This window comes from Barbatula barbatula, assembly GCF_947034865.1.
Source record: "Barbatula barbatula genome assembly, chromosome: 17".
Lineage (NCBI taxonomy): Eukaryota > Metazoa > Chordata > Actinopteri > Cypriniformes > Nemacheilidae > Barbatula > Barbatula barbatula.
Genome location: NC_136780.1, coordinates 4,247,091 through 4,272,078, shown reverse-complemented (window position 1 = coordinate 4,272,078; position 24,988 = coordinate 4,247,091). Strand labels below are relative to the sequence as shown.

The 24,988-nt window shown below is 38.1% G+C and overlaps 4 protein-coding genes across 7 annotated transcripts; 2 read left to right on the top strand and 2 right to left on the bottom strand.

The window, feature by feature from the left end:
* The first annotated feature begins 189 nt into the window (after positions 1 to 189).
* On the top strand, positions 190 to 4,992 carry dazap2 (DAZ associated protein 2). Of its 2 annotated transcripts, XR_013787835.1 has the most exons (5): positions 342 to 523; positions 1,114 to 1,232; positions 1,869 to 2,117; positions 2,222 to 2,472; positions 2,964 to 4,992. XR_013787835.1 is itself a non-coding variant. In XM_079477827.1 (4 exons), exons 1-4 carry the CDS (start codon positions 511 to 513, stop codon positions 2,345 to 2,347), a joined length of 507 nt encoding a protein of 168 aa, XP_079333953.1. In that variant the 5' UTR covers positions 190 to 510; the 3' UTR covers positions 2,348 to 4,988. The 2 variants fall into 2 exon arrangements, 1 of the variants encoding a protein (XP_079333953.1); XM_079477827.1 differs by having other exon boundaries at positions 190 to 523; positions 2,222 to 4,988.
* Positions 4,993 to 8,741: 3,749 nt separating this feature from the next.
* Positions 8,742 to 16,088, bottom strand: bin2a (bridging integrator 2a). Of its 3 annotated transcripts, none has more exons than XM_079477823.1 (14): positions 15,697 to 16,088; positions 14,001 to 14,141; positions 13,599 to 13,679; positions 13,439 to 13,493; positions 13,212 to 13,306; positions 12,804 to 12,899; positions 12,594 to 12,701; positions 12,302 to 12,387; positions 11,344 to 11,419; positions 11,176 to 11,258; positions 10,974 to 11,078; positions 10,153 to 10,651; positions 9,260 to 9,329; positions 8,742 to 9,156 (listed from the first exon to the last, which is right to left on the bottom strand). In XM_079477823.1, the coding sequence occupies exons 2-13, from the start codon at positions 14,091 to 14,093 to the stop codon at positions 9,273 to 9,275; spliced, it is 1,434 nt and encodes a 477-aa protein (XP_079333949.1). In that variant the 5' UTR covers positions 14,094 to 14,141; positions 15,697 to 16,088; the 3' UTR covers positions 8,742 to 9,156; positions 9,260 to 9,272. The 3 variants fall into 3 exon arrangements, with proteins under 3 accessions (XP_079333949.1, XP_079333951.1, XP_079333950.1); XM_079477825.1 differs by having other exon boundaries at positions 8,758 to 9,156; positions 10,168 to 10,651; positions 15,697 to 15,854; XM_079477824.1 differs by lacking the exon at positions 8,742 to 9,156 and having other exon boundaries at positions 9,259 to 9,329; positions 15,697 to 15,811.
* LOC306906434 (uncharacterized protein) lies at positions 14,803 to 17,874 on the top strand. Its single transcript, XM_079477826.1, has 5 exons — positions 14,803 to 15,027; positions 15,984 to 16,089; positions 16,190 to 16,296; positions 16,651 to 16,823; positions 17,096 to 17,874. The coding sequence occupies exons 1-5, from the start codon at positions 14,895 to 14,897 to the stop codon at positions 17,381 to 17,383; spliced, it is 807 nt and encodes a 268-aa protein (XP_079333952.1). The 5' UTR covers positions 14,803 to 14,894; the 3' UTR covers positions 17,384 to 17,874.
* On the bottom strand, positions 17,625 to 24,690 carry racgap1 (Rac GTPase activating protein 1). Its single transcript, XM_079477822.1, has 17 exons — positions 24,526 to 24,690; positions 23,741 to 23,828; positions 23,450 to 23,652; positions 23,215 to 23,357; positions 22,927 to 22,996; positions 22,718 to 22,771; positions 22,556 to 22,633; positions 22,266 to 22,383; positions 21,655 to 21,797; positions 21,140 to 21,304; positions 20,914 to 21,009; positions 20,634 to 20,832; positions 20,449 to 20,554; positions 19,508 to 19,640; positions 18,833 to 18,962; positions 18,647 to 18,746; positions 17,625 to 18,567 (listed from the first exon to the last, which is right to left on the bottom strand). The coding sequence occupies exons 2-17, from the start codon at positions 23,823 to 23,825 to the stop codon at positions 18,492 to 18,494; spliced, it is 1,899 nt and encodes a 632-aa protein (XP_079333948.1). The 5' UTR covers positions 23,826 to 23,828; positions 24,526 to 24,690; the 3' UTR covers positions 17,625 to 18,491.
* Positions 24,691 to 24,988: the final 298 nt, after the last annotated feature.

Genomic DNA, 24,988 nt, shown 5'->3' with positions numbered 1-24,988 from the left:
TAGTAAGCAATATATATATATATATATATATAACAAATAATTGACATGCAGTCATAAATGATGTTATCAATATAATTCACTGTGTCAATGCTTGTGTCGGCCCCTTTGTCCCTAAATCGTGTTTACACAGGAGCAAATGACATTTAAAAGTGCTATACATATAATGAACGTAGTTGTATATAAAAAAACATGGCGGATCTAATAAAGCACATTCCAGTATACACAAGTAAAGCCAGACAACGTCAAATCATTTGTACGGTATTATAAAATAAGTTCACTTTCGTTTCGGTGCAATGTTAGTCATGAGTTTCCTTTAACAAGACAATGTGACGGCTAATGACGTAGCTCCACCCATCACAGATACTCAAAGGATAGACGAAAACAAGGAAGTAACGAGTAAAAAAAGGACGAGGAAATCTGTGTAAATCTTTAATTTACTGTCATATAAACAAAGGACTCGACCTGTTGAAATTCTCGTCCCGTGGGCTGTTTTATCTATAGTCAAGAAAAATGAACAACAAAGGTAAATTTGCGGTCAGCTCCGCTGTTCTGCTATTTTGGTTAGCCTCTTCCTAGCAACTACCAATAGACTTAGCAAGCGTAAATGACTTACATAACAAACGAGTTTACATACCGAACGCGTATTCATTTTGTCTCAGACATCTGTCATTGATTACGTCTTGATGGAAAACTTTACATTTTAACGGCAAAATGTGTTATTTTCCACTGCTGGGCGATGTTTTCTAAGGGAATACAGGTAAGGGGGGCTAGCTTTGGTTGCTACAGCGCGATGACGTGATCGTAGAGGTGACCTCATTAAACATTAGGCGAGCGAGACACGTTAAATCGCGTACATCATCTGGTTAATCGTTACATATTTTTGTTTTTATTATAATTTTTTCAATCCATTCTGTGGCATTTGCTATTTGCCCTGTTAGCTGTCAATTAAACCCGGTCTTTGTCTTGTGGTTGCGCTTTCAAAATATCGTTCCTACCTAACGTTACCTATTTTCTCTATATACAGTATTTTACTTTACAGAACATCTGTGTAATATTCAGATTTTAGAGTATATTTTAACCCTTTTTGTCTTATGTCTTTTTTTATTGGTTAAGGTTCATATCCACAACAAGCTGTTTACCCTCAGCAGAGCACAGCACCTGTTTACCCACCTGCTATGCAAGTCCAGCCTCAGGTGTCTCCATATCCAGATGCCCCTCCTCCATACTCTGAGGTGACTACAAATAGTGAATATGTTCTGTATATAGGACATTTTGTCCTCTTTCTTTAACCACAGTATATTTACAATTATGTAATATGCATAAAAGAGTTTAACACAAGGAACAACTGCAGCAGGTTTTAAATCGATGGGTCATCTGTTGTCTTATGAGGGCCGCCTCTCGAACAGAAAATGCCATTATAGCCGTAAAATAGTCCAAAGATATTGTAGCTAATATGATGGTGTCATAAACAACATAATCTGAACCTTATGCTTCGGTGCAATATTTCTTAAAGAAAAGCATTAAAGTCTGTAAAGGGGCCCTGCACTGGGGTGATTTTACAACAGGTTTGTGTTCTTAAAAGAAAAATGAAAATACGAATTCTGCTATCTTTAAAGATAAAGATCAAGATCGTTCAATAAGTAAAAACGTTTTCAATAACATTAATAGGAAAAAGCAAATCTTCTACTGTAATATTCTTATAGTGGAACTTCGGCCTGTATACAGTTGCAAATACGTGACATTGATTATTTATACAGAATGTGCATTTTTAAGAATTCTATGACAGCTTTGTGTGCCGATTATCCAATTCATAATGTTTAAAATATGTTTTCTGCAAGTTACTTAGTCAAATTGTTCCCTTCTCACAGGTTTATCAGCCTAGGTATATGGCTCCTCCCCAAGCCCCTGGGCACATCCCCCAAATGACCTCAGCATACCCAGGAACTCAGATGTACATGCCCATGGCTCAGTCTGTTCCAATGGGGGCAATGGCCTCTGGCGTCCCAATGGCATACTATCCCATGGGACCCATGTACCCTCATGGTTCTACAGTGATGGTGGAAAGTGGATACGATGCTGGAGCTCGCTTCGGGCCTGGCACCACTAATTCCATTCCTGTGAGTATTCCAATGATGGCTTTTGTGTTCGGAAAGTAATCCGGATGTTTGTTTTTTGCTTAAAATGTAACCGTTTTGTTGACACGTTTGCGTTTATATTCAAGCCTGCACCACCTGGACACATGCCTAATGCAGCTCAAATGGCAGCCATGCAAGGTGCAAATGTGGTGATGACGCAACGCAAGGGCAACTTCTTCATGGGCTCCGGTGGGGGTTACACTATCTGGTAACAGTGAGCATCACCATGGGCTTGAACCGAAGCCCTCCTTCTAAGTTCCCAATCCTTTACCTCCCTTACCCTGCCTCCCCTGAGGCAGCTTGGCTAAGCCACAATACTGATTAAACCTAATGGAATGTAATATGTTAGAACCCCTTACTCAAGGTACAGTACTCCGCCATTTATATAATTGTGTATTTGCACAATTATATAATGTATGACACAATTATTTTGTATTCACAATTATACCTGTTTTTAAAATGTGCGATAGTTGCTGGTGTAGATTTTTCGTGACTTTTTCGGGGGGAGGACACAACTCATTTTCAGCTTTATTGGCATTAATGTACCATTTTACAGCTTTATTTGGCTACTGAAGTTTTTTATGTTCACCTTTTCTTCTTGAGCCAGTTTTTCTGATGCCAAGAATTGTTAAATCCTCTATCTGAAGTAGATATGCACTTGAAACTTAGCACGCTGCCTCTTATTCATACAATTAAAATATCATAACCTGAATGTTTACACCCAGATTATAATATCTTAATTAAGGAATAGTCAGATATCTAAAATAAGGGACTAAGCTCTGCAAATCAAGGAGAAAGATGTGTTTACAAACTTTAACAATGGCGGAGTATTGTACCTTTGGGCGAGCTCATATATATGTTATCAGGTGCCAAAATTGAATTGCGCACCGTTATTTAAAAGCAAAGAAATTTACATATGAATGAATCTAAATGCAGTAAAACAAGAGAGAGAGTGAACAAGACAAACTAAACACGTGGTTCAGATGAGTTGCTTTTTTTAGTCAATATTTACCCCTTCAAGTCGGATACCCAGAGCTGTACATATATAGCCGTTTCCTTTAGTTAGCTTATGTGTCAGACAGCTTCCTTCTTCACAGGTATGTGTGTCGTTCTTACACAAACCTTAGCTTTGTCAATACAGGTAACGTTGTTTACAGAGGTCAAGAGGTCACCATTTATTTTCAGTATTTTACACTTTGGCACATCAAGCAATTTTGCTAGTTTTGTTTCGGGGAGCTGCTTGTACCAAAGATCTCGACTAGAATGCACTAGATGCTTTTTTGCTTCACTTACAGCATCTGCACACAGGTTTATTCATAAACATATCATATGTAGGTGAAGGTGATTCCTTTGCAGGTATTGTACACCTGGCAGAGCAAATTCCAGCTGTGACTGCATTTTGTAGGGGTGTTTATTTGAAACTGAAAAAAATCAAATGTTGCCTAGTTGTGTCTTGATGTTTCTGCATGCACTTTTTAGTTTTGTTCTCAATAAAGGATTACGGTTTTTAGAAGTATTAAAAATGGTATATGTGCACTGTCAATTTTGATTTTGTTTTTTTTGTACAAATGCTATAAAATGTAGAGTTAGTGATGCAGTTTTTTCAAAGCAGCGTGGGAAGTAGCGTATTCATACAACAGCTGGTGTTCGGAGGGGAAATTATGGCTAAAATATCCTGCTATTTATGTCTCAATGTCTGGGTACAAAGTTTGCCTCCCTTTATAATCCAACCTCAGTTTTACTGAAAATGATTAGACGAAAAATAAAACTTGCTTGCAAAAATGCTCTAATTCCACTAGCAATTTTTAAACCACAGTTTTGTCTCATAATTCCAGAAATGTTTATTTCTCCTCTTACTGTTTAATGATCTTCAAAACGGCTGTTTTTGTTTGACACTAAAACATATGACTTCTGTAGCAGTTACCTTGTGCTAGATGTGACTTCAATGCTGCATATTTTACTAGATAACAGTGAAATGCTTAGAGATGCTTTTTTTCTTAATAGTCACTAGCATGGCGTTATGTTTGTTATTACCCCATATACATTTTATGATTGAACAAAAAAATGTCATTTTATGCCTGCCTGCTCAATACGGCACATTTTTAGGATTTCTATGTGTATCAGGTGCATCACTGGGTATCCGACGTCAGTTCTAAAGGTTTTGCCCTTATGGAAACAAACAAAGCAACATAGACATCATTTAGGTTGTTTGTGTCTTTGTAAATAAGGAAGAAACCCTTTCTTCATCAGTCAATGCAATTGTGATGATTATTAAACAAAAAATGGTTGCCTTACCACCATTAATATCATTTTCTGTGATTATTTTCTGTGTGTTTATGTAGGTTTTTATTCAATTTAAAAATTGTTAAGAATTTAGCTTACCTGACTTTAAAGCCATTCCTTAAACATTATACAATTTCATTGATGTTTTTCCCATACCTGTCATTTAAAAAAAAACATGAGGCAAATACATGAGAGGGCAAAGCTTTCAGAACTCAAGATCTGTTTCAGTCTTAGCAGAGCATTTTATCATGGCATATGCCACGGTTTGGTTTGTGTATATGCTACTTAGCAGATACACTGCTTTTCTTGAGCCTCAATATCATGACAGCCATGGATGGTTTTAGTTTTTGTGGGGTACTACAGTTCAGGGAACCATTTTGTTTTGCTTTCCCTATATATAAGATCAAAGGTTGTGATGGGTTGTAATGGTTGCATACTGCAGCATCGTGGATTCAAGGTCCAGTTTGCTACTTGGGAAAATGAACTCCAATGAATATTGTGGTGCACTTAACTTTTTTTATACTAAACCTTAAGTATAAAACAAAATTTAGAATAAAAGTTATTTTGAATTTTGACATTCTGTGCTCCAATTTGTTATTCAGTGGCCAAGTTTCATGTTTCTTTGACTACAATGATGACAGATTTTTGATCAATCAGGTATCAGTGAAACACAGTCCTGTTCAGGTTACAGAGGTATTTTATACTTTGACTGTCCTAAAGACAAACAAATAACATCTTTACCAATACACTCTTACAAAAATAGATATATACATATTTTGGTTATTCAGTGGTTCTTTGGGATGACTGAGGTGCTATAACCGCTGTAAAACCATACAGTGGCTTAACAGGTTCTTTATATGCAACCACTGAAGCACCAAGATATGGTTCTATGTTGGACTAAAAGCAAAGAACCACTTATAGTGCTATATAGAACCTTTTTTTAGTGTAGAGCTGTGGATCAGATTTTGCATTGAAGACTTACAGGGGTCATATGACATGGCTAAAACAAATATTATCATTTGTTGTAGATTTAATGCAATGTGTGTACACGATTTAAGGTTAAAAAAAATCCACATACCGTGCATGTTTGTATCTCCTCTTTATCCCGCAGAAAAGCTCAAGATTTTTTACATCGCTCTGAAAAGCGAGGTGTGCTATGATTGGTTAGTGCATAGTGATTGGTGGAATACTGCAAGCGTGTGACGGAAATGTAACGCCTCTTACCATATTTGAAACATCAGGTTCCAAAGCAATTGTACTGAAAGGTACGCCCACCTTACTTACGTTTAAATTTGGGCTGGCTTTGTCAAATCATACCACGAACTGACGTAGATCTGTAGGGGTGTGATTACACGAGGCGTTTCAGGCCTATCTGGCTGAGCCTTTGTTTTAGACAGAATGCATCTTTTGTTCTGACACTTAGAAAGTTTTGCTATTGATGCATGGGCAACTTGTAACACACCAAAGATACATAAAAACACGTATTCGCGCCATATGACCTCTTTAATAAACAGGCATAGGAAAAAAGACACATTGGAAACTGACGAATTACATTCATTTTTATAACGGCAAAGACATTGTAATCCTGCACAAAATGTGAATTTGATCAGCACGTCTGATTTGCGAACCCTGACAGAGGTATTATTTATATATGGCACTGTCACGGCATGACTTTGTAACAAAAAACAATCCTCAGTTATAAAGTGTCCAAAAAGACAAATACATTTAAATGGTTTGCAAGGCACTGTAACAGTGGATTCTCCAACTTCAGTTTTGTTTAAAATAAATAAATAAAAAGAATGGGGTAACCAAAGTCAAAGGAGAACACTTATTAGCACTATAGTGTCATGCGACTTTAAAAAGAATCTATACAGGCCTCCAGCGTTTGGCTTCCACTTGCTAGATGCAAGGCTATAATAAATAATAGCTCGTATAAATGACACTGTGTATTTAAGAATCAACCTGGCTTAGTGCGAAAACTTTGATTATACTATGTTTTTGGACTACAAATTACATTTCGGCTTAAAAATGTCAGCAAATTAATAAATGATTGTCTCCGTAACTTTACCATACGAAAATCAAAAACAAATTCTAACAACGGCAAGCTTGGTGATGTTGCAAAAAACAATATTTTCACTTCTCTTTATCCTTCCATTAATAAAGCACCATGTAACTCAATCTGTATCCCTTTAACCAAGCGTTTCTTCCATCGAGCACGCACTACATGTCGTCCTTCAGCACTTGGCACACCGTATAGACTGTGTTCAGAGGTCTAGTCCATAGTTGATAGTTGAATACCTCCGAGCAGGTCAGATGAAGTACTCCTTTTTGCCTGGAGTGACGGTATCATTGTAGACCTGGTCTGGGTCAACTCCTGGAGCGGGCTCACCTGCAGTCCTATAAACACCCTTGTTGTGGCAAAGGTATCGGTACAGGAGGAATCCAAAGATAGCAAGTGTCACCAGGACAAGAGCAATTACCACTAGAAGAAAATGAAAGGTCAGTTTTAAACAGCGGCCAATATACAAAAAGTCACATTGCGACACCCCTACATATACCTAATACATTACTAATATAATTTACCTCCTATGATGGGAGAGTCTGTTTGCTGTGGAGCTACAGTTGTTGGTGCAACGTCTGTGGATGCAAAGAAGAGAAACATAAATGCACATAAACATGTGTGTCAACGTTCATTGCATGCACAACAACAGCCATGTGGAATTACAAGCATTTCCGGTGGGGGAAACTACAACCTTGTTGTGACTAACCGGATTAGGAATACTGCAACATGACATTTAATTTTAGGCCAACATTTGGGCTCGGTTAAAATGCTAGCACAACAGATTTCTAGGTCACATAAGCCTAGGTTAAACTTTAGATAGTATACGATACAAAACAGCAATAAAGCCAAGACAGATTATGTTACACACATTTATTATGACGTTCAGATCTATTGTTAAAAAGGCATCACACCCAAGTCTGTGGGGAACTAAGATAAGGTCTCTTCTTACTTACCTCTGGGTCCAATAGTAGTCATGGTGACATTCATAACGTTGTGGACAGACCTGTATGGAGAATTTAAGAATTTAAAAACATTTCACCCAAAAGCAATCACTAGTATATTTTGTGGTCAAAAAGTTTCATTTTAAACTTCTTAGATGTATAAATAACGTGCATTTGAAATATTTTTCACTACAGAAAGGATATACATGTTATTATCCTTAAGACATTTGAAAGAAATGTACAGAATCTGATGCCGTTTTTACTTTTCAATACAATAAAGCTACGAGTCGGGGAGTAACTTTCTGCTTAATCTTTCACCCCATACTTATTTATATAAAAATGTAGTGAACATACACTTGTTTAAACATGTATGGGGTGTAAGATTAAGCAGAAAGTTACTCTTCATCTGTGACATTGCTTCAAAATCAAGAAGGTTGCATTTAAGTTTAAGCATTAACTATTAAATGTGGACACACACCACTGTACTGTCTTTTGAAGGTATGGACGATCGACCCTTTGTGGAAGGATGGGGGGATCTAAAATATGCAGATCCCAAAAACTAAAACACCGGGGAGGACACATTCATTCTCACTTTAAAATGTCCACTAAATGATTTCCAAAGACTGATCTATTATCGTGTCCAGCTGCTTTTGTATTCATGCACTCCTGCGAGCTACTGTACAAGTCTATCAATGCAGTAGGGGGGGGGGCATAAGTCTCACTTCGTATTTATAAGTCACTTTTCAAGTTACAAATCTCGTGAACACGCAAAAACATCACATAAAAGAGCAAATGTACACGAATATTACTGTAAGAAGGTGTTGGGGGTCAAATAGGCTACTTGTAGTGAAAGAAACACCGGTATTTGTTTCCCTAAAAAGGAAACGCAGCGGATCCCTCTCGATTTCACTTGATGTCGTCGACAACCCGTCGCAAACTCGAAAAGATCACCCTGCAACTGATCACTTTAAAGATATTTAGAGATTTGTACAACCAACCGGTAAACCCGACGACACTACTTCAACAGAAACAAAAAACAAACAAACTTACCTCCTGAAGTGTTGAAGCGGCGTGTAAACGAGTCCCGGTCAAAACCGACGACGATCCGTCTTCCTTACAAATCAATCCACAAAAGCTCGTAAAATGTCGAAAACGTACGTGCTGAAAATTTGACGCAAGCGAGACAACGTGAGGCGACCACACGCTGAAAGAGTGCGCGCGTTCACGAGCGTTTCCTCCGGGCTCCTGCGCGCTCACGTGGGATCAAACAATGGTCGCATTCCACGAAATGACTAACCAACAACCAGACAAAACAATAATGCCTGAGCAGGTACCTGCTATTAAAAGTTATTTATTGATCGGTGAATGTCAAATGCATTACAAATGTTTCCATTCAAGTAACAATTATTGTTTTTCATAATTTAAACATCAATGGCTGTCACTCAGGTGTAGCCTATGTAAAACAACACCCAAGACACAAAGAAGACCACCGTATGTGAGGGCTACACAATCAAGGGAAGTTTAAAAGAATTATCTCGAATACACTTTGATGAAATGTTCACTACGATTTATTTAATAGGAATATACAATCATTATTCTACGAATACATCAGGATGGCAAGTCAGATTTAAGAAATTAAAGTGAGCACAACATTTGGAAATATTCTCTATTACGCTGCATGTTTGCTGGAAGATCGCAGGTTTCTGAGTACTGGCAACAAACCCATCGTATTTTCCTGTAGACACATTTGAAAGTAAAAACAGATTGAGGCATCTGCCCACCGTGGATTAAATGAAACTTGATGATGAGCTGTATAAATGTTCTTAAATTATGCTGACCTTCGTCTTCTATTTAGGGGTTAATCTCTGTTCTCGATTTTTCCTTCCCCTTTCCTGGTGATCGGTCACTCTTGAAATAAAAATAACAGATGACATTGCAAGTTGAGTAACGTTTTTCATGTTAAAGCAACTTTTACAACGGTAATGCCTGACTGGAGTACCACATTACTCGTGGGTAAATACTAGTACATACTTTAAGAATAGTATGTGAAACTTAGATGTGAGGATTTTCCTGTTATGATCTTGACAAATAATATGTTCATTTTGCATTTTTAATTCAGTTTTGAGTAAAAAAACATATCTTAACCCTATCACGAGTTAGAGAAACCTTTGGTTTCATGTGCATTGCATTGTGGGATACAGTATCCAAAGTACTGTTTATATGTGTAGTTAGTCATTTGGGGTTTCTGTACATACTACAGTAAAACATAATAAGAATAAAATCTTAATAACCATTCCAAATATAGCCAGTAATGTTAAATTGCTATAATATATGCAATGAATGTTTTATACAAAAAGTCTTATGTGCATTTCTTGCATCACTCAAAGCACGCTCACCTCCACTGAACTGTTATGATCTTGACAAATAATATGTTCATTTTGCATTTTTTATTCAGTTTTGAGTAAAAAACATATCTTAACCCTATCACGAGTTAGAGAAACCTTTGGTTTCATGTGCATTGCATTTTGGGATACAGTATCCAAAGTACTGTTTATATGTGTAGTTAGTCATTTGGGGTTTCTGTACATACTACAGTAAAACATAATAAGAATAAAATCTTAATAACCATTCCAAATATAGCCAGTAATGTAAAATTGCTGTAATATATGCAATGAATGTCTTATACAAAAAGTCTTATGTGCATTTCTTGCATCACTCAAAGCACGCTCACCTCCACTGAACTCACTGTTTGTGAAGTCTCGGTTTGTTCCACATCTGACTGGTTGTCAGGAGCTATTCCATTTTCCATCCCAGAAGGCTCCGGGTCCTCCGTCTTCTTAGGCTCCTCAGATCCATCTGAGGCAACTTTAGTTTTGATCTCCGTGCAATTAGCAGGACTTGAGTATGTTTGAAGTTCACTCTCATTCTCAGAAGATGATGAATCGTCTTTAGACATAAGGCCGTCTTCCTGTCTATCTTGATTTGTGGATGTTGAAGACTCGTTCTCTTTCTTCTCATCCTCCACCGGTTTATCTTCAGTGGTGTCGTTCAGCTGGGGCTCATGGGAAGGAACATCTTCTTCTTTGGGATAGTCTATGGAAGTCGTTTCTGTATCTCTGAGATGAGGCACGCTGTCATAATGCGGTTGGGGCCTGGTGGGACTAGTCTGTTTAGGGCTGTATGGTTCATATTTTGGTATGTCAGACCTAAAACTGGATGATTTGTCTCTCCTGTATGGCACATACATACAGAAAAGTCAAATTAAAAACATATTTTTTATCACTATCGCAACATATCATTTTTTGTGACAACATGCCCCAAAAGCATGGGACCATTCTTTTTTAAAACACCTTGAACTATATAAGCTGCTGTAACTTAAGAGAAAACATTTTATATAAACATCAACAACATTACACAACATAGTAAATACACTATTTAATGCAGTAAATCGGCTATTCTAAAAATATCCACTTTAACCAGCAGATGGGGTGAGTTTCCAACTTTTCGTCACCAAAAGCGAATGAAGATAAAAGAACCTGAAGATGATTTTACCTGAGAGAGCTTCTGGGGCTGTAAGTCATGTGGAAATCATAAAAGCTTTTAAGTGATCTGGGAGACAAAGTATCTCTAAATGACCTTCTCTTCAAGGAACCTGAGCTGTAATGGAAAAAATATAGTTTTGTTACTATCTGCAACAGTTTCAAAGTTTTAAAAGACTATAAAACCACAGAGACCAGACTATAAAGCCATATACCGGTTGAAGTTCTTCACCATGAAGGTCTTATCTGGATGCTGGTCCCTCAGCTCTTTCATCACAGTTTGTAGATCCTGATTGTTCTTGAACAGAAAACGGATACTTTTTAGAGGTTTTTAGAGTTTTGGAGGATGAGGAGCAGCTGAAATGTTTCAGTGCTTGGTTTACCGTGGTCATTTCTTTGTAGAAGATATCTCTAAGGTTGGAAACAGCTTGGAAGACTGTGACATAGCATCCGATGCGACTGTAGAATGTAAGAGAAGATGAGCAGCTTTACATTCTCTGTGGTCTTATCTTATCATTAGGGCTGTCAAACGATTAATCATGATTAATTGCATCCAAGATAACAGTTTATAAACACATATACAGATCAGCATAGAAAAATATAAAAATGTATTATTGGTAAATATAGATACATGCATGTAAACATTTCTTAAATCTGCATACGTTTTTGTGTGTGTGTTTATAATTGACTAAATGAATATACACATACATACGTATATTGTGTAAACACAAACTTTTATTCTGGATGTGATTAATCACGATTCATCTTTTGACAGCCCTAATTATTATTATGATTTAGTTATTACTATGTTTTTTTCATAGTCTATTTACCATTAAATTGGGGTTTTTAAAAATGATAAAAACTACAGTAGTGTACAAACCATGTTTGTAAAAAGATGCTTGTTGAGGATTGTCTAATGTTTACAAATCTAACTGTTTAAAGGATACAGCCTATTAACTTTATAATAGATTTAGACTCTTTGCCGATTGATTTGTGAAGTGTAAGTTATAAACAAGAACGTTTTAATTTGGAAGTTGAATTAAGTTAACTTGCTACCTTATACTAATAAACAAGGAGAAACAATTAAACAGTCCCAGTTTATTTTCTCGGAGAACAAAAGACCATGTGTTGTTGGTTCAATTGGCTGTCAAGAAAAGGGAATCTTAAACAGAAGCCAAAAACAAACCATAAAAAGTGCTCTAATATTGTCATTAGGTTTTAAGTACGCCTTGTATGACATATTGCTTATTGCTCCCTGAATTCTTCGGATAAAAACGTCTGCTAAATGACTAAATGTAATGTAAATGTAAATGTATGCGTGCGAACAATAAAACTACTCACCTGTCAAATAGAATAGGCAATTCCTCCTTCAGTTCTCTGTTTATGTCCTCAAATGTCATCTTGGCTGCCTTCATCTCAACCTCAGCCTAATAAAACAACAGAACAAAGGCAAGATCTATATAAATATGAAACAATTATATTTCTCTTTATTAATTGGTTATTGAAATTATTGAAAACTCTTTGAATAACAATAAAGCTTTTCAAGCACTTCTTTACTATAAAGATCTCATGCTATCGTTGATGTATTAGACAAAGTAGCAGTAAATCTTTCAAATATGTCATATAATAATACCTTCCCAATTTTTATATCATCTTTCTTTTTCGCATTCTTCAGCCCTGTCAGGTGATGTCGGGCGGAGTCATGGTCTACAAGCTTCCTGCCTCTCTTGGCCACTCGTTCCTGCATCATTAAAAAAGCAAAGCTTAAAGAAATTCTATAAAAAAATATAATTGGATTATATAAAGTTTGTGATATGTGTGTGTGTGAGGCAGCGGCCGATACCCTGAAATCTGGAAACTGGCTCATGTAGGAATCCATGGTGAGCAATGCCTGATCTCGCAGTTTAACCTCAAAATCACTCCACAGAAGATCTTCCCCCTTGTAGACAAACACATTTGTATGAATAGTTCTTGTTAAAAAGCAAAATCGCAAGATATATTACGTTGTTGAATTTGTTGTTGCATTGAGAAATGAGAAAAAAGAAAAGTGTCATTGGAGATTAGCTGACATTTGGCTGTATATGTGCCCAACTTAATAGAAACCTGACTCCAACTATACACTAAAAAATATCCCAGCACTGTTTTTCCAAATGCTCAAGCACAAGATTTGTTTGCAGATGATACCCATTCTTTATGTTTTATGTCCAAATACTCTGTGATGACACATAATAACTGCCTCAGAAAGACCCACCTCCACAACTGCCCCGAGATCCTCCGCGCCATCCCACTCAGGGTCATATGCATCAAACAGGGACTGAAAAAGTCGACTTGAAGCATCCCTCATTACTGTCACACATAAAACCTTTGAGTCATTACAAGTTCTTTTTATTTAACTTTGAGAACTGACACATTGTACATTTTAAGCAATAAAACATGCCAGTATTTCTTTGGCTGTATCATAATTGTGAAGATTCTCACCTCTGACAGCGTTCAGGTATGCTTTAAGATCCTTGTGTATTCTGTAAGCATCATTCTGTAGAGGAATAGTGAATCAAGGTCGTGTGAGTGCAGCCAATCTCTTTAAAGTATTTGCATATTTAAAGCTGCCTCTTCATTTACTGTAGTAAATTGAATTTACCTGCTGGTCTTGGAGGTTCATCACACACTGCTCAAAGAGCTCATCTTTGGTCTCATCAGATTTGCCAAGCTTCTGCAACACCTGTCAAGATATTAGATATGCACAATAACACTTACAGTAAGTAAGAGAAAATTAAAAAGTAAATAGTGAGTTTGGAGAGCCCCGGCAGACAAATTAAGGAGAATGTTAACCAGAGAAAAGCTAGATGTTTACATTGGCTTTACCCACACCCAATGGAGCAGATAAAACAACATTTATAACTGTTAGCTACATCCTTCTCATAGTCATGTGACTGTCGTAGTGATTGACTAAATAACACAGTAAATTTAAGCAAGACTAATAGTATTGGAAATTGCATGGCAATCCTTGACATTTATGTGTTTTATGGTTCCTGATACGCACCTTCTCCTGCGCTCTGCTGAATTGTTTCTGTACGCGTTTAGCCAGCACATTGCCCCCTCCTTTTGAGCTGATGCTGGTTTTGCTTTCTGCCATCTCTCTATGAGCAATGTTTTGATCGACCCTTCAATTATTTGGTCAATTCTGAAGAAGAATAAAAGAATGGTCACTGGGTATATGTTCTAGCTGAGACACACCTTTTTGCTGAGCTTCTTCTGCAGTCATAAACCATAAATGTCTTATCTTTCAGGTGCACGGCTTTGTGCAATGCAGCCGCTGAGCCATATCTCATTTTGAATGCTTGTGTCTGCTATACACATACTTAGATACAAATGCAGCCTATAGTATAATGCAATGTAAGTCGCTTTGGATAAAAGCGTCTGCCAAATGCATAAATGTAATATTCCATAATATCCACCACACATAACCACCAGAGACACCATTGAAGTTTCCATTAAAGCTTTCCTGTAGCTCAGTGGTTAGAGCATTGCCAAGATCATGGGTTCGATCACAGGGATTGCACAATGCACATGCTCAAAAACAAATGTAGGCCTATAATGCAACCTAAACCGCTTTGGATAAAAGTGTCTCCATTCATGTGAATGTAAAACCACTACAAAGCAAACTGCAATTCCAATTAGCCAAACAATACACAAATTAAGACTCAGAAACAGCAAATGTGTTCTGTTTCCTGCGGAGAACAAACGGTTGTATGCCATCAAAGTACCGCGAGAGCAAATCAACAGCATACAGAGAAGTCTGTTCTCGCGGTATTTGATATCACACGCCCATCGGTCTGCGCAGCGCCGCATGAAGTAGACCACGCCCAACGTTTTGAACTCTGAACTGATTTTCCGTCGATGGCTTCATGTGTTTGAACTGAAGTTTGTAACTTTGATGCTTCGGGACCTGCTAGACATGATCATGGGAAGCGTGCTGGCCAAATGTGCAGCCACCGACCTAACCATTCAGTGGCTCGGATGGGCACTTGCGTCTGCTTTCAAAACGGAGAAGTTTTACGACTTAGCAGGTAATCAAACACACCTATACTCTTTGTTGCTGTCGTCGGTAAACGTCATATTTCTATTTAGAGTGGCTTTGTTGCGTTTTTGTGTTGTTTTAACAAGCTTGCCTATATAACCGCGTCATGTAATGTTATCAAATATGTTACGTGACAGCAGTTATCTAAACTATTATGAAAAGCGTAATGCTTTCTCAACCGCCTCTTGACCAATCACGTCTGTGCCTCCACGTAAAGTCCTCCTATTATTGGGCTTAGTCGCTGTCAATCTTGTCGCAAGAGGCGGGACTTATCAGATAAAGAGCGTAAAAATGAACGCATGCCATTCGAATGTGTAGCTGTAGAAACACGCACGCTATTAAAAATGTAATAACATACTGTGAATCAAAAGATGTAAATAGAACAAAAACAATTAAAATAGGTAAATATTTTTTGTATATTTATAAAATTAAATGAAAGATTTCTGAATACATTTTTGTTGCTGTAGCCTACTTATACTTAAACGCAGCACCACACTTGTAACAATAAAGTATTGTTATTAAGAGTTTATTACTCTCTATGTAGTTTTGTTAAACCTACTGAAAGTGATCATAACTAACTTACTATCATGCCATTATACATTTACTTTATTTGTTTAATGCAGAACATGATAGAGAAAGAAAGTTGTATTGTACTCACCAGTCAACATTCAATTTTCATTTCCTTGCATTAAAAAAATATGATCCAGTCATTTCAGTCCGTCAAACTTAACTCCTGAGCTCTCTTCCGTCTCTCTGTGAGAAATGTGCTCTTGAGGATCCTTGAACTTTGGTACCAATTGCCACCACTTCCATTGGTAAAACATTCAGTGAACACGCCTCACCTTTAAAATGGCCGGACACAGGTGAATGATGTTCCTGCCCATGTCTGGAAGTATACGGGATCCCTTATCGGTTGAACTAAACGTTAATGTGTCTGCTCTGTAGGATCGGGTACATTCCTATTGTTGGCTCATCTGAGTCGAGTGTGGGGTGGCAATGGGCACCTTAGACAGAACATACAAACTGGATGCGTCACTGCATGGGGACTGCGGTAAGAAGACAACTTGAAGTCAACTTTATGTATTAATGTACGTCATTAAAGTTATAAGTTAATAAGGTTAATAAGTGAAAGATGAGGCCTTGTCTTGCAGGCTCGGGACTTTTCTCTTTCTAAGAATCCTTAGAGAAGGACAAGACCGGCGGTTTAACAAAGTCAGAGACAGCCCAGGGACATTCTTTGTGTATTGGACCATGCAAGGTATTTTAACTACACGGCTATTGATTATTTCCGTAGTTACTGTTTTGCTCTTAATTGATGTTGGCAGAGTTGTCATAGGTCATACGTTTTCATTCATATACATATGAACTCCATGTAAAAATAAAATATCATGTTTTTTTATTGTGCGTTCCAATTAATATCAATCAAACTGCAGTTGGTTTGTTTTTATTTAAGTAATAACTCAAAAGAGACAGTTAACTAACACAATAAAAACAAAATCTCAATTTGGAACCAAACAGTTCATACGTTATGTATAAACTATATACATAGATATAAATAATAAAGCTTGTATTACAACAAAACATTTCTTGATTCAGATCTTTGTCTTTCTAGCTTTGTGGGTATTTGTCACCCTTTTGCCCACCCTAATGCTAAACAGTGAAAGAAAAGATGAACCCTTGGGCCCTCGTGACTACATTGGATGGGGAATTTGGGGGCTTGGCTTCGCTACAGAGGCTATTGCAGACCAGCAAAAGTGGACTTTTAGGAATGATCCAGATAACGCTGTGAGAAACGTATTACTTATAAAAGCAGTTTGATTATATAGTAAAATTATATAAATGTTTTTCAAATATACAATGTGTAATTGTGACATTATTGAAAATAAGATTGTAGGAAGAATTCTGTAGTTCCATCTGTTGACATTAAAGGTGTAGAAATTACATTTTATCTGTAAATCCTGAAATCCTAGCCTGAGCACTTATTCATTTGCACGTCAGGATTTAATTAACATTCTATAGCAAAGACATTAATCACACGTGCCACCATGTGTTCGCAGGGAAAATTCATTCATCATGGACTGTGGGCATACAGCAGACACCCAAACTACCTAGGGGAAATCCTGCAGTGGTCTGGATTATTTCTGTCAGCTTCCTCCGTCATGCGTGGACCACAGTATCTCAGCGTGATATCACCGATCTTTGTCTGGTTCTTACTGAGGCACGTTAGCGGCATCCCCATCTTGGAGAAACTGGCTATGAAGAAGTGGGGATCAGATCCTGCTTTTCAGGATTACATCAGAAACACTCCACTGCTTTGGCCCTTTCCCAAATTTAAAGGAAACTAAAGCACTGCATAGCTTATCAGTCTTGTTTCCGACTCTTACAGAGTCCAATATTGCTATTGACAAATAAAACAGATTTTGGCTGGATACAAAGAAATGTACCCAATTTCCTTTATTATACCTATTTCTCTACAGATTTAATTAAACTACCTCATTTTATATTCTAGCACACTTTAAACTTCAAAAATAAACACTGTGCTGTATCATTGCCTCTCTGACCCCAAAACACCACACAGACACAAAGCACTTGCAATAGATGACTGTATTTTACAAAAAAGCACAAGTCTTACAAAGTATCACACCACTCAAACTGAAAAGCAATTGGAAATGATAAATCAACCTCACTCGATGTTCCACTTGGTTAAAGGTTGCCCTTTTGAATCAATAAAAGTCCTGACAGATCTGTGCTGCACACAAGCAGAATCTCCCGAAACTCTTACTAATTCTGGAGTTGCAATGCTGTGAATAAACTATGTGAACTTACATGAAAACTGTCCAATCAGTATTTGTTTCTAAGATCTATGAACAGAAGCATTTTGTAAAACATTAATATTCATAAACAATCATGAAACTGAAAGACAGTCACAATAACCAGTAGTGCTTCTGCATGCTGATCTACATCATCAAAATTTATCATCTTCCCAGAATCAATAAAGGTTTGACCTGGTTAAAAACACACTAAATGTAAAATCTTATAAAATCTTGATCCCTTTAAGAGATAGAGATTTGTCTTGCTGTTTCATGTAAAGCATGAGTATACAGTCATAACACAATATTACAGTTGTGGATTACCCTATACACAACTTCGTAGTTAGTATACCATTAACTCATCAGATCTGGGTTTCTTGATAAAGAATTCCCAAACTGACAGAATTAATCGTTTTTTATAAAGTTTGGTGGACCGATGGTAGATTGCTCAGCCCATGCCTTTGGTTGTGATAATGTTAACAGGACATTTAAAATAGACTAAAAAACAATGTTGCATACACAGATAAAACCAGTAGCGTAAGAACAAATCAAATACAAAACCTGTGAGCTGGACAACGTTTATATAATATATTGCAACTGTTTCCCAATGAAAAGAAACCTTAAGAGCAAATGTGCTCCTGTACTACTTCAGCAGGGGCGAGGCGAAGAAGTTGCCCTGGCGAGGAACGCTGGCGGCAGCTCTGCTTCTACTGCCGAATCTGAAATGGGACATTTGCATAAGTTATCTTATCTTCATGCAAAAGACACTGTATATGTAGATCAATGAGTTATACTAACTTGGGAGTGATTGCGGTCTTCATGCGCTGGGAGAGCGAGCTGGTTGATGGAGTCTTGCTCATCTGCTGGTCAGGGGTCGTAAGGGGTCCAAACATACTCGCTACAGCACAGAGAAAACATATTACTACTGTACAATTAATAACAAAGATCAGGTGAAGTTCAAGGCTATAAATGTTAAATTCATACTTTTGTGGTCAGGTGTGGCATGGACGTTGGTGTTCTCAAAGACCATGTGGTCATTTTGACCTCGCTCGTTTTCACTGATCATGAACTGACTCCAGTATTCCACAGGCAGACTCAGGAGACGCTCAACCACCTGATGACAAGAAATAACTTTACACTACAGTAAAACACAATTTAAGCGCAACGTGACCTCGCAATAAACATGGAAAGTGTTTGCAACCCATGTGACTTAAAAAAAGAGGTTTGCATTGTTCAAACTGAGCTCTATGAAATCAGAACGTTTATTATCAGACGTTACTGAATTTTGAAGAGTATAGGACAGACATATTTAATATGAACAAGATCAGTGCAGTTATTAAAGCAAACTGAGTGAAATTGACTTAAGAAAAATATTTTGCTTACCATATCGTTGCTGTTCTTCCAAAACCTCAAATTAGCTGTTTTTTTAGAAACCACTGTACTTTTTAAATAATTAAATACTGTACTGTATTTACAATCAAGTTTCTTTTGCAAAACCCAGTGCCACACATCAAGGGTGACTAAAAAAAATATGGAGATGCAAGGTTTTGAGAAGGACAGACGATATATCTAAATATTCCAGTTAACAAAAACTTAAGGTTATAACTACCAAAGGGGGAAAAAAAATCTAACTTAAAACTTTAAATCCTGTGCAATTACTTTTGGCTGGCGTTTTGTGTCCTGCAAGATGGTCATTGGTTCTGGGTCTGGCACGGCATGACCCACAATTGTGGGCCCGAACACACGAGCCAAATTGTAGCTGTCCATCTTTGTTTCACGGCTTTGGGCCACTCTGAAAATAAAACCGCAGCAGGTAGTAAAAACAAATTATATTTTTGTAAAATGTTAAAAATCTGAGACCTTGTATTGCAAGTCTAAATTTGAGATCATATATATAGGGCAGGAAAATGGCTAGTATCCACGTTAAATCTGAAGTTCGTTCCTCTTTTTCCATTTCAGAAACATTGCTAAGATAAGATCTATGGTTTCGAAAAAAGAAATGGAGATGCTTGTACATGCTCTTATTTCTACACGACTGGACCACTGTAATGCTTTGAACAAGTGTTGAACAAATCATCTTTGGATCTTTTACAAACTGTACAGAATGCAGCTGTTAGCTTCCTATTATTTCAGAGTGCAGTTCAAAATTTTAGTGATTACTTATAGGGCTTTGCATGGTAAAGCCACTTCTTATATCCAGGATCTAGTGCAGGCGCAAACCCCTGATCGTTCTTTGAGATCTTCAGACCTATTAGTTATTCCCAGAACACGTTTTAAGACTAAAGGGGATTGTGCTTTCTGTGTGGTAGCTCCGAGGCTCTGGAATTCTCTACCTTCAACATTGAGAACTACGGTTTCTGTGAAATCTTTTAAAAAACATGTAAAGACACATCTTTTTGGACAAGCGTTTAACAATATGGTTCTCCTGTTTGTACTGGTGAAATTGTATTGACATGGTAAAGCTTTTACTACTAATGCTTGTATTGTGAAGCACTTTGTGACCCCTCCTTGTCTGTGAAAGGTGCTATAGAAATAAACCTTACTTGTATGTTTTAATAGTTATTTTACAGATTATGATGTATGCCACATTGGCTGTTTACCTTTGCAAGTGGATGATGAGGAAAGCCAGAGTGTCTCGGTTAGGCTGTGGCAAATCGCTGATGCGCTGATACATCAACGCAATGCTATTGCCATCATCGGGCACCTCTACAAGAACACAGCAATTAGTTAAGGTCAACTGTACTTGAAAAGACTTGGTGTCTTGATATCATGAACCAGCACTAACCGGCAGCATCCATGAAGGCACGGTTGAGGCGGAAGGTCAACAGGGGCTCTTTGAGATTCCGCAAGAAGTCCTTGAGGAGCCCTGTGATGGCGTGTATGTCTTCCACCTTGCTGAGCAGAGGAACGTTCTTCCCACGCAAGAACTTCTCTTTAAGTTCCTTGACCACTCGATCGGAGCCGGACACTCGGTACAGACCGGTCTGTGGAAGGGATGCACACATATTCAGAATTTAAGTCTTATTGTCGACAAGAACCAAAATATGTTGAATTTAGTCGTTTACCTCACGCAGGCCTCTCTGCTCGATCTCATTCACGCAGTGCACCACTAGTGAGGGAATCATGGGAGATGTGGTGGATACGAAGTTTGCCAGGGTGCCCTATCAACACAAGAAACAAACGGATTTAGGGAATTGACTACATTTCTTGTTTGCAGGCTGCAGCATTTTTGTAAATGTACTGCGATTTAACTTGTAGATGTCTCAAACTAATAATGGCGTTTTAAATCACCTCTTCACTTTTGCCTGGAGTCCCAGCCATAGTTGGAATGCAGGGCAAGGGGCAGCGTTCCCGACACTCGGGGTGGGCGACCACACGACAGTCCCTGCACTTCAGAGAGATCTTTCCGAATTTGATTCTCTTGCCACATGGCACACAAGACTCTGGTTTGATCACCTTAAGGACAGACACAAAGAGACATTGATGGTTAGATCTGACGATTATGCAATTTGTCAAGCTTAACATTTAACACTCTCATAGTGGAATAGAAACTAATCGAATGACGTGCTCTTTGGGAGGCCTATACATTTTAAAACCACTGCCACCACGAATATAGTCCTTGTTGCAACACAATCTCTTTTGCAGTCTTGCTTTCCTTGTGGGTCGTATTGTCATCACGTGCAGATTATAAACATTCATCTCAAGCTTAGACCGTAAAGTTACATTGTAGATGTGGGACTTTAAGAAACACGAGGCGAATCAAGGAAATGAATTATGAGGGCTGAGAACCAGTTTTCGCATCATACCGTTTTGGAGACAAACTCGTGTAGACGGATGCCTCCGTTGCCCTGGGGAGTGCTGGGTTCGGCTTTGAGCTGTCCACTGGGCTGCTTGAACACATCCATAGACCGAACAGAATCGCTATCAGCAGTGTCCCAATCCATAGCAGCTAAAGAGACAAGAGAAAAACATTGAAATCAGGCCAAAACTACTGCACAACACTTTCACAAGATAATTAGAAATGCAAAGGCTCGGGGTGTTTAAACGGAAATAACTATAAAACCACCCAGCCAAAACACAAATCAGCCTTTTAAAAGAAACATTTAATCTGCTTTTTTATGTTTTTGGCAAGCCAACAAGGGATTAATTTAAACCTTCCCCGCAGCCTTAAAAAATATCTTTTTAAATCAGTTCAGATGAATATTTGACCACGTTTGACAGAACGAAGCACTTTTTATTATATTACATTCTCCCATCACAGCGGTGTGTATTTAATCACAAAAGCTCATGCACAATTATCCAATCAATACCCAAATGACATAATCAATGACTCGCTGTTCTAGCAGTTGCGTGTATATCCTTCTGCTATAAACCTCCCACAACCGAAATGAAGTTTAGAATGCTGAACGAAGCTCACCGGTCTTTCGTCTGCTCCTGGTCCAGTAGGGAACTGCTTCCACCGTAGTGACAGCCTCAATGGGACCTCCATCTGAGGGCACAGTCACAGTGGTCTTTGCCACAAGAGACTCATTACCCTGAAAAACAAAAAGAAAGTAATTTCATTATTTTTTAAATATACATTTATATTCACCTCTATTAGTTACCATAGATATGGCTTTTTTATTACCACAGAAAACCCCCGCGAGGAGACAAAGAGACTCTCGGCGGCAATATTTAACAATCAGAGTTTATATAACCAGCTCTTACTTTCTCAGAGGACCGGCCGTTGGAACGGGACCTCTTGGCAACGGCAGGGGGTCCATCGGTGAGATTCCGAGAGGAACGCTGCATAGGACAGAATAAATGAATCACATATTGATTAAACTTCTGAATTAATTTGCTCGAATGCACTTACGCAGGTAAACTTACTCTCTTTTGTCGCTTCTTGAGACGTACGGTTCGAATTGCAGATGAGTCCCAGTCCTTTAGTTAAAAAGAACAATAAACAATGAGGCATTATAACTAAGAAAAGTGGTCAAATATCTATCAATCGTTCAACATTTTCTGCTCACATCCCCGGAGTTTTAAAAAGGAATATACATAAACTAATGTCTTTCTGAAGAAAAAAAGGGACATACCAAAGAATCGTCGGTTTTATCATAACTGATGTCTGACAGAATGGAGGCGGATTCATCAATGGTTGTCAATCTAGATGAGATAATGGAAAATAAAACACATCAAGACAATTACAGTTTCTAGGAATAAGAAACAAACATGTTTATTCCAACCCATTATGCACACGTCATTCAAAAAACTAATTGTAATAATATATAAATTAATCAGTTCAACATTTATTGATGAACTCAATACTAGTTAACTTGGAAATCTATTTTAAGCATCTAACAAGTATGGGGACCTTCTCTTACCGTCTGCTAGTGTTGAGGTTTGGGGGGTTCTGGGAACGGGCATTCAAAAATGCCAGAGCGGACCGCTGTTCCTCATTTAACTGGATGCTGTTACTAGAACCTTCCGACACCAACAGCTCTCGAATAAGCTGGATCTGACGATCCTGCACAGCAAACAAACAAGAATAGGTTGTTTACTCAAACGTTACATTTTAGAAACATGATCATCTATAAAACAGCGAATTGTCCTACAAACCAGTTTGGCACAGTCAGCCTCAGCTTTCTGTCGCCGACGGATCTCCACATCGACTTGATTGCGAGCGTGTTTGAGCTTGACCTCCAGCGCACCTTTCTCCGTCTCCGCCTTGGTGACCACCTCTTTACAACGGTTCAGCTCCTGCTCGAGTCGCAACCATTTTCGACGGGAGTCTTCAAAGTTCAGGGCCATCTGAATGAACTCTGACAATAAAGACAACAACATGGCAGCGCGTAGGGATTTTTTCGAAAATACTCAACGAAAGTGTGCATACTACGATCAAGTACTTACGGGGCTCAATGCTCTCATTGAGCACTTCAACCTGTGACCGAAGATGATCAAAAACGCTGTGAAGACTCATCACAGCAATCTCCATGTCCTGAGTAGAAAAGATGAAATACAATACTTGTGTTTACCAAGTCATTTAGAAGACGCTTCTATCCAAAGAGTTCAGGGGGCAATATGTCATACAAAAGCAATAGTAGGATAGGTGCTAATACGGAGTTACTAGGTTCAAACTAAAGGCGTACGTTCAGTAGATTTACACGTTACATTATAGATTTGTTTTACTGCTGAAACCCTGCAGTTCATGTCATGCCAATGTAGTGAACATAAGGTTTTTGTGAACATGTCTACATGTTAACGCCTAAAGACATTAGATGCTGTTCTGTCAATCCAAATGCCTGGGGGTGTGGCCTAAACGACATCACCATTGAAAATGATCACAGAAGTTAAGCGTATTATAAAATGCTAAAATACAAGACTATAATAAAATATAAATAATAAACACACACACACACACACACATATATATATATACACCACATTTAATATAGCTTATTGCCCAAACACAAATTATGTTAAAGACAAGTCGAAAACTGTGCCCAAAATGTTTGTGTTTGAGAAAGAGCTTGCTGCAAATAACAATTACGCCTCAATTTATCGCGACAAACTCGACAGAACAACGACAACGTAAACAAAGCATTGCGAAAGTTAGCTTCGCTGTGTTTATTGCGCATAGCTACCAACTACACAACTCGCCATTCAAACGCTAATACACAGGTTATAACACTTACGTGTATATGTCCAGCCTTGTGTGGCAGAGCCTGATAAAAGCTCGATTAAAGATTTTCACTGGGAACAATAGCACCGCAACGGTTTGTCCGACCAGGTTTAGCCGGATGTGTTGCCAACGTCAGCGTCTGGAAGAGTTGCGTTTCAAATTTACCCCCCAGCCAATCATCAACACCCAGACGTGATGGCGTGGATCTCGACGCAGAACGTAAAGGCGTGGCTTGTGCTGTTTCACGCTGTGGTACTGGAATTACCGTATAATCGTTTTCTCAAGTGAAGGGGCCAAATGTGATGACATTTGAAGTGGCATTGAGTATCTTGCTTTAAATCTAATAATATTAACATGTTTTACATAATTTTAAATGAGTATCTGAGTGCCTATATAGACTTGTTTACGTTTTTTGTTCTTATATTTTGTGGCAGTGACGCCGTGTCTACACCGGACGCGAGCGGCGCGACACGACA

Excerpts from the sequence above, each read along its gene's own strand:
- dazap2 (XM_079477827.1), top strand. Across the intron at positions 1,233-1,868 it reads CCCCTCCTCCATACTCTGAG|GTTTATCAGCCTAGGTATAT; the intron begins GTGACTACAAAT and ends CCCTTCTCACAG. Across the intron at positions 2,118-2,221 it reads GCACCACTAATTCCATTCCT|CCTGCACCACCTGGACACAT; the intron begins GTGAGTATTCCA and ends TTTATATTCAAG.
- bin2a (XM_079477823.1), bottom strand. The coding sequence starts at position 14,093 with ATGGCAGAAAGCAAAACCAGCATCAGCTCAAAAGGAGGGGGCAATGTG. Across the intron at positions 12,702-12,803 it reads GCCAGTTTCCAGATTTCAGG|GAACGAGTGGCCAAGAGAGG; the intron begins GTATCGGCCGCT and ends TTAATGATGCAG. Across the intron at positions 11,079-11,175 it reads ATGGTGAAGAACTTCAACCG|CTCAGGTTCCTTGAAGAGAA; the intron begins GTATATGGCTTT and ends TTTCCATTACAG.
- LOC306906434 (XM_079477826.1), top strand. The coding sequence starts at position 14,895 with ATGCTTCGGGACCTGCTAGACATGATCATGGGAAGCGTGCTGGCCAAA. Across the intron at positions 16,090-16,189 it reads GTCACTGCATGGGGACTGCG|GCTCGGGACTTTTCTCTTTC; the intron begins GTAAGAAGACAA and ends CTTGTCTTGCAG. Across the intron at positions 16,297-16,650 it reads TGTGTATTGGACCATGCAAG|CTTTGTGGGTATTTGTCACC; the intron begins GTATTTTAACTA and ends TTGTCTTTCTAG.
- racgap1 (XM_079477822.1), bottom strand. The coding sequence starts at position 23,825 with ATGGAGATTGCTGTGATGAGTCTTCACAGCGTTTTTGATCATCTTCGG. Across the intron at positions 21,798-22,265 it reads CAGGAGCAGACGAAAGACCG|CTGCTATGGATTGGGACACT; the intron begins GTGAGCTTCGTT and ends TTGTCTCTTTAG. Across the intron at positions 18,747-18,832 it reads TGCCACACCTGACCACAAAA|CGAGTATGTTTGGACCCCTT; the intron begins GTATGAATTTAA and ends TCTGTGCTGTAG.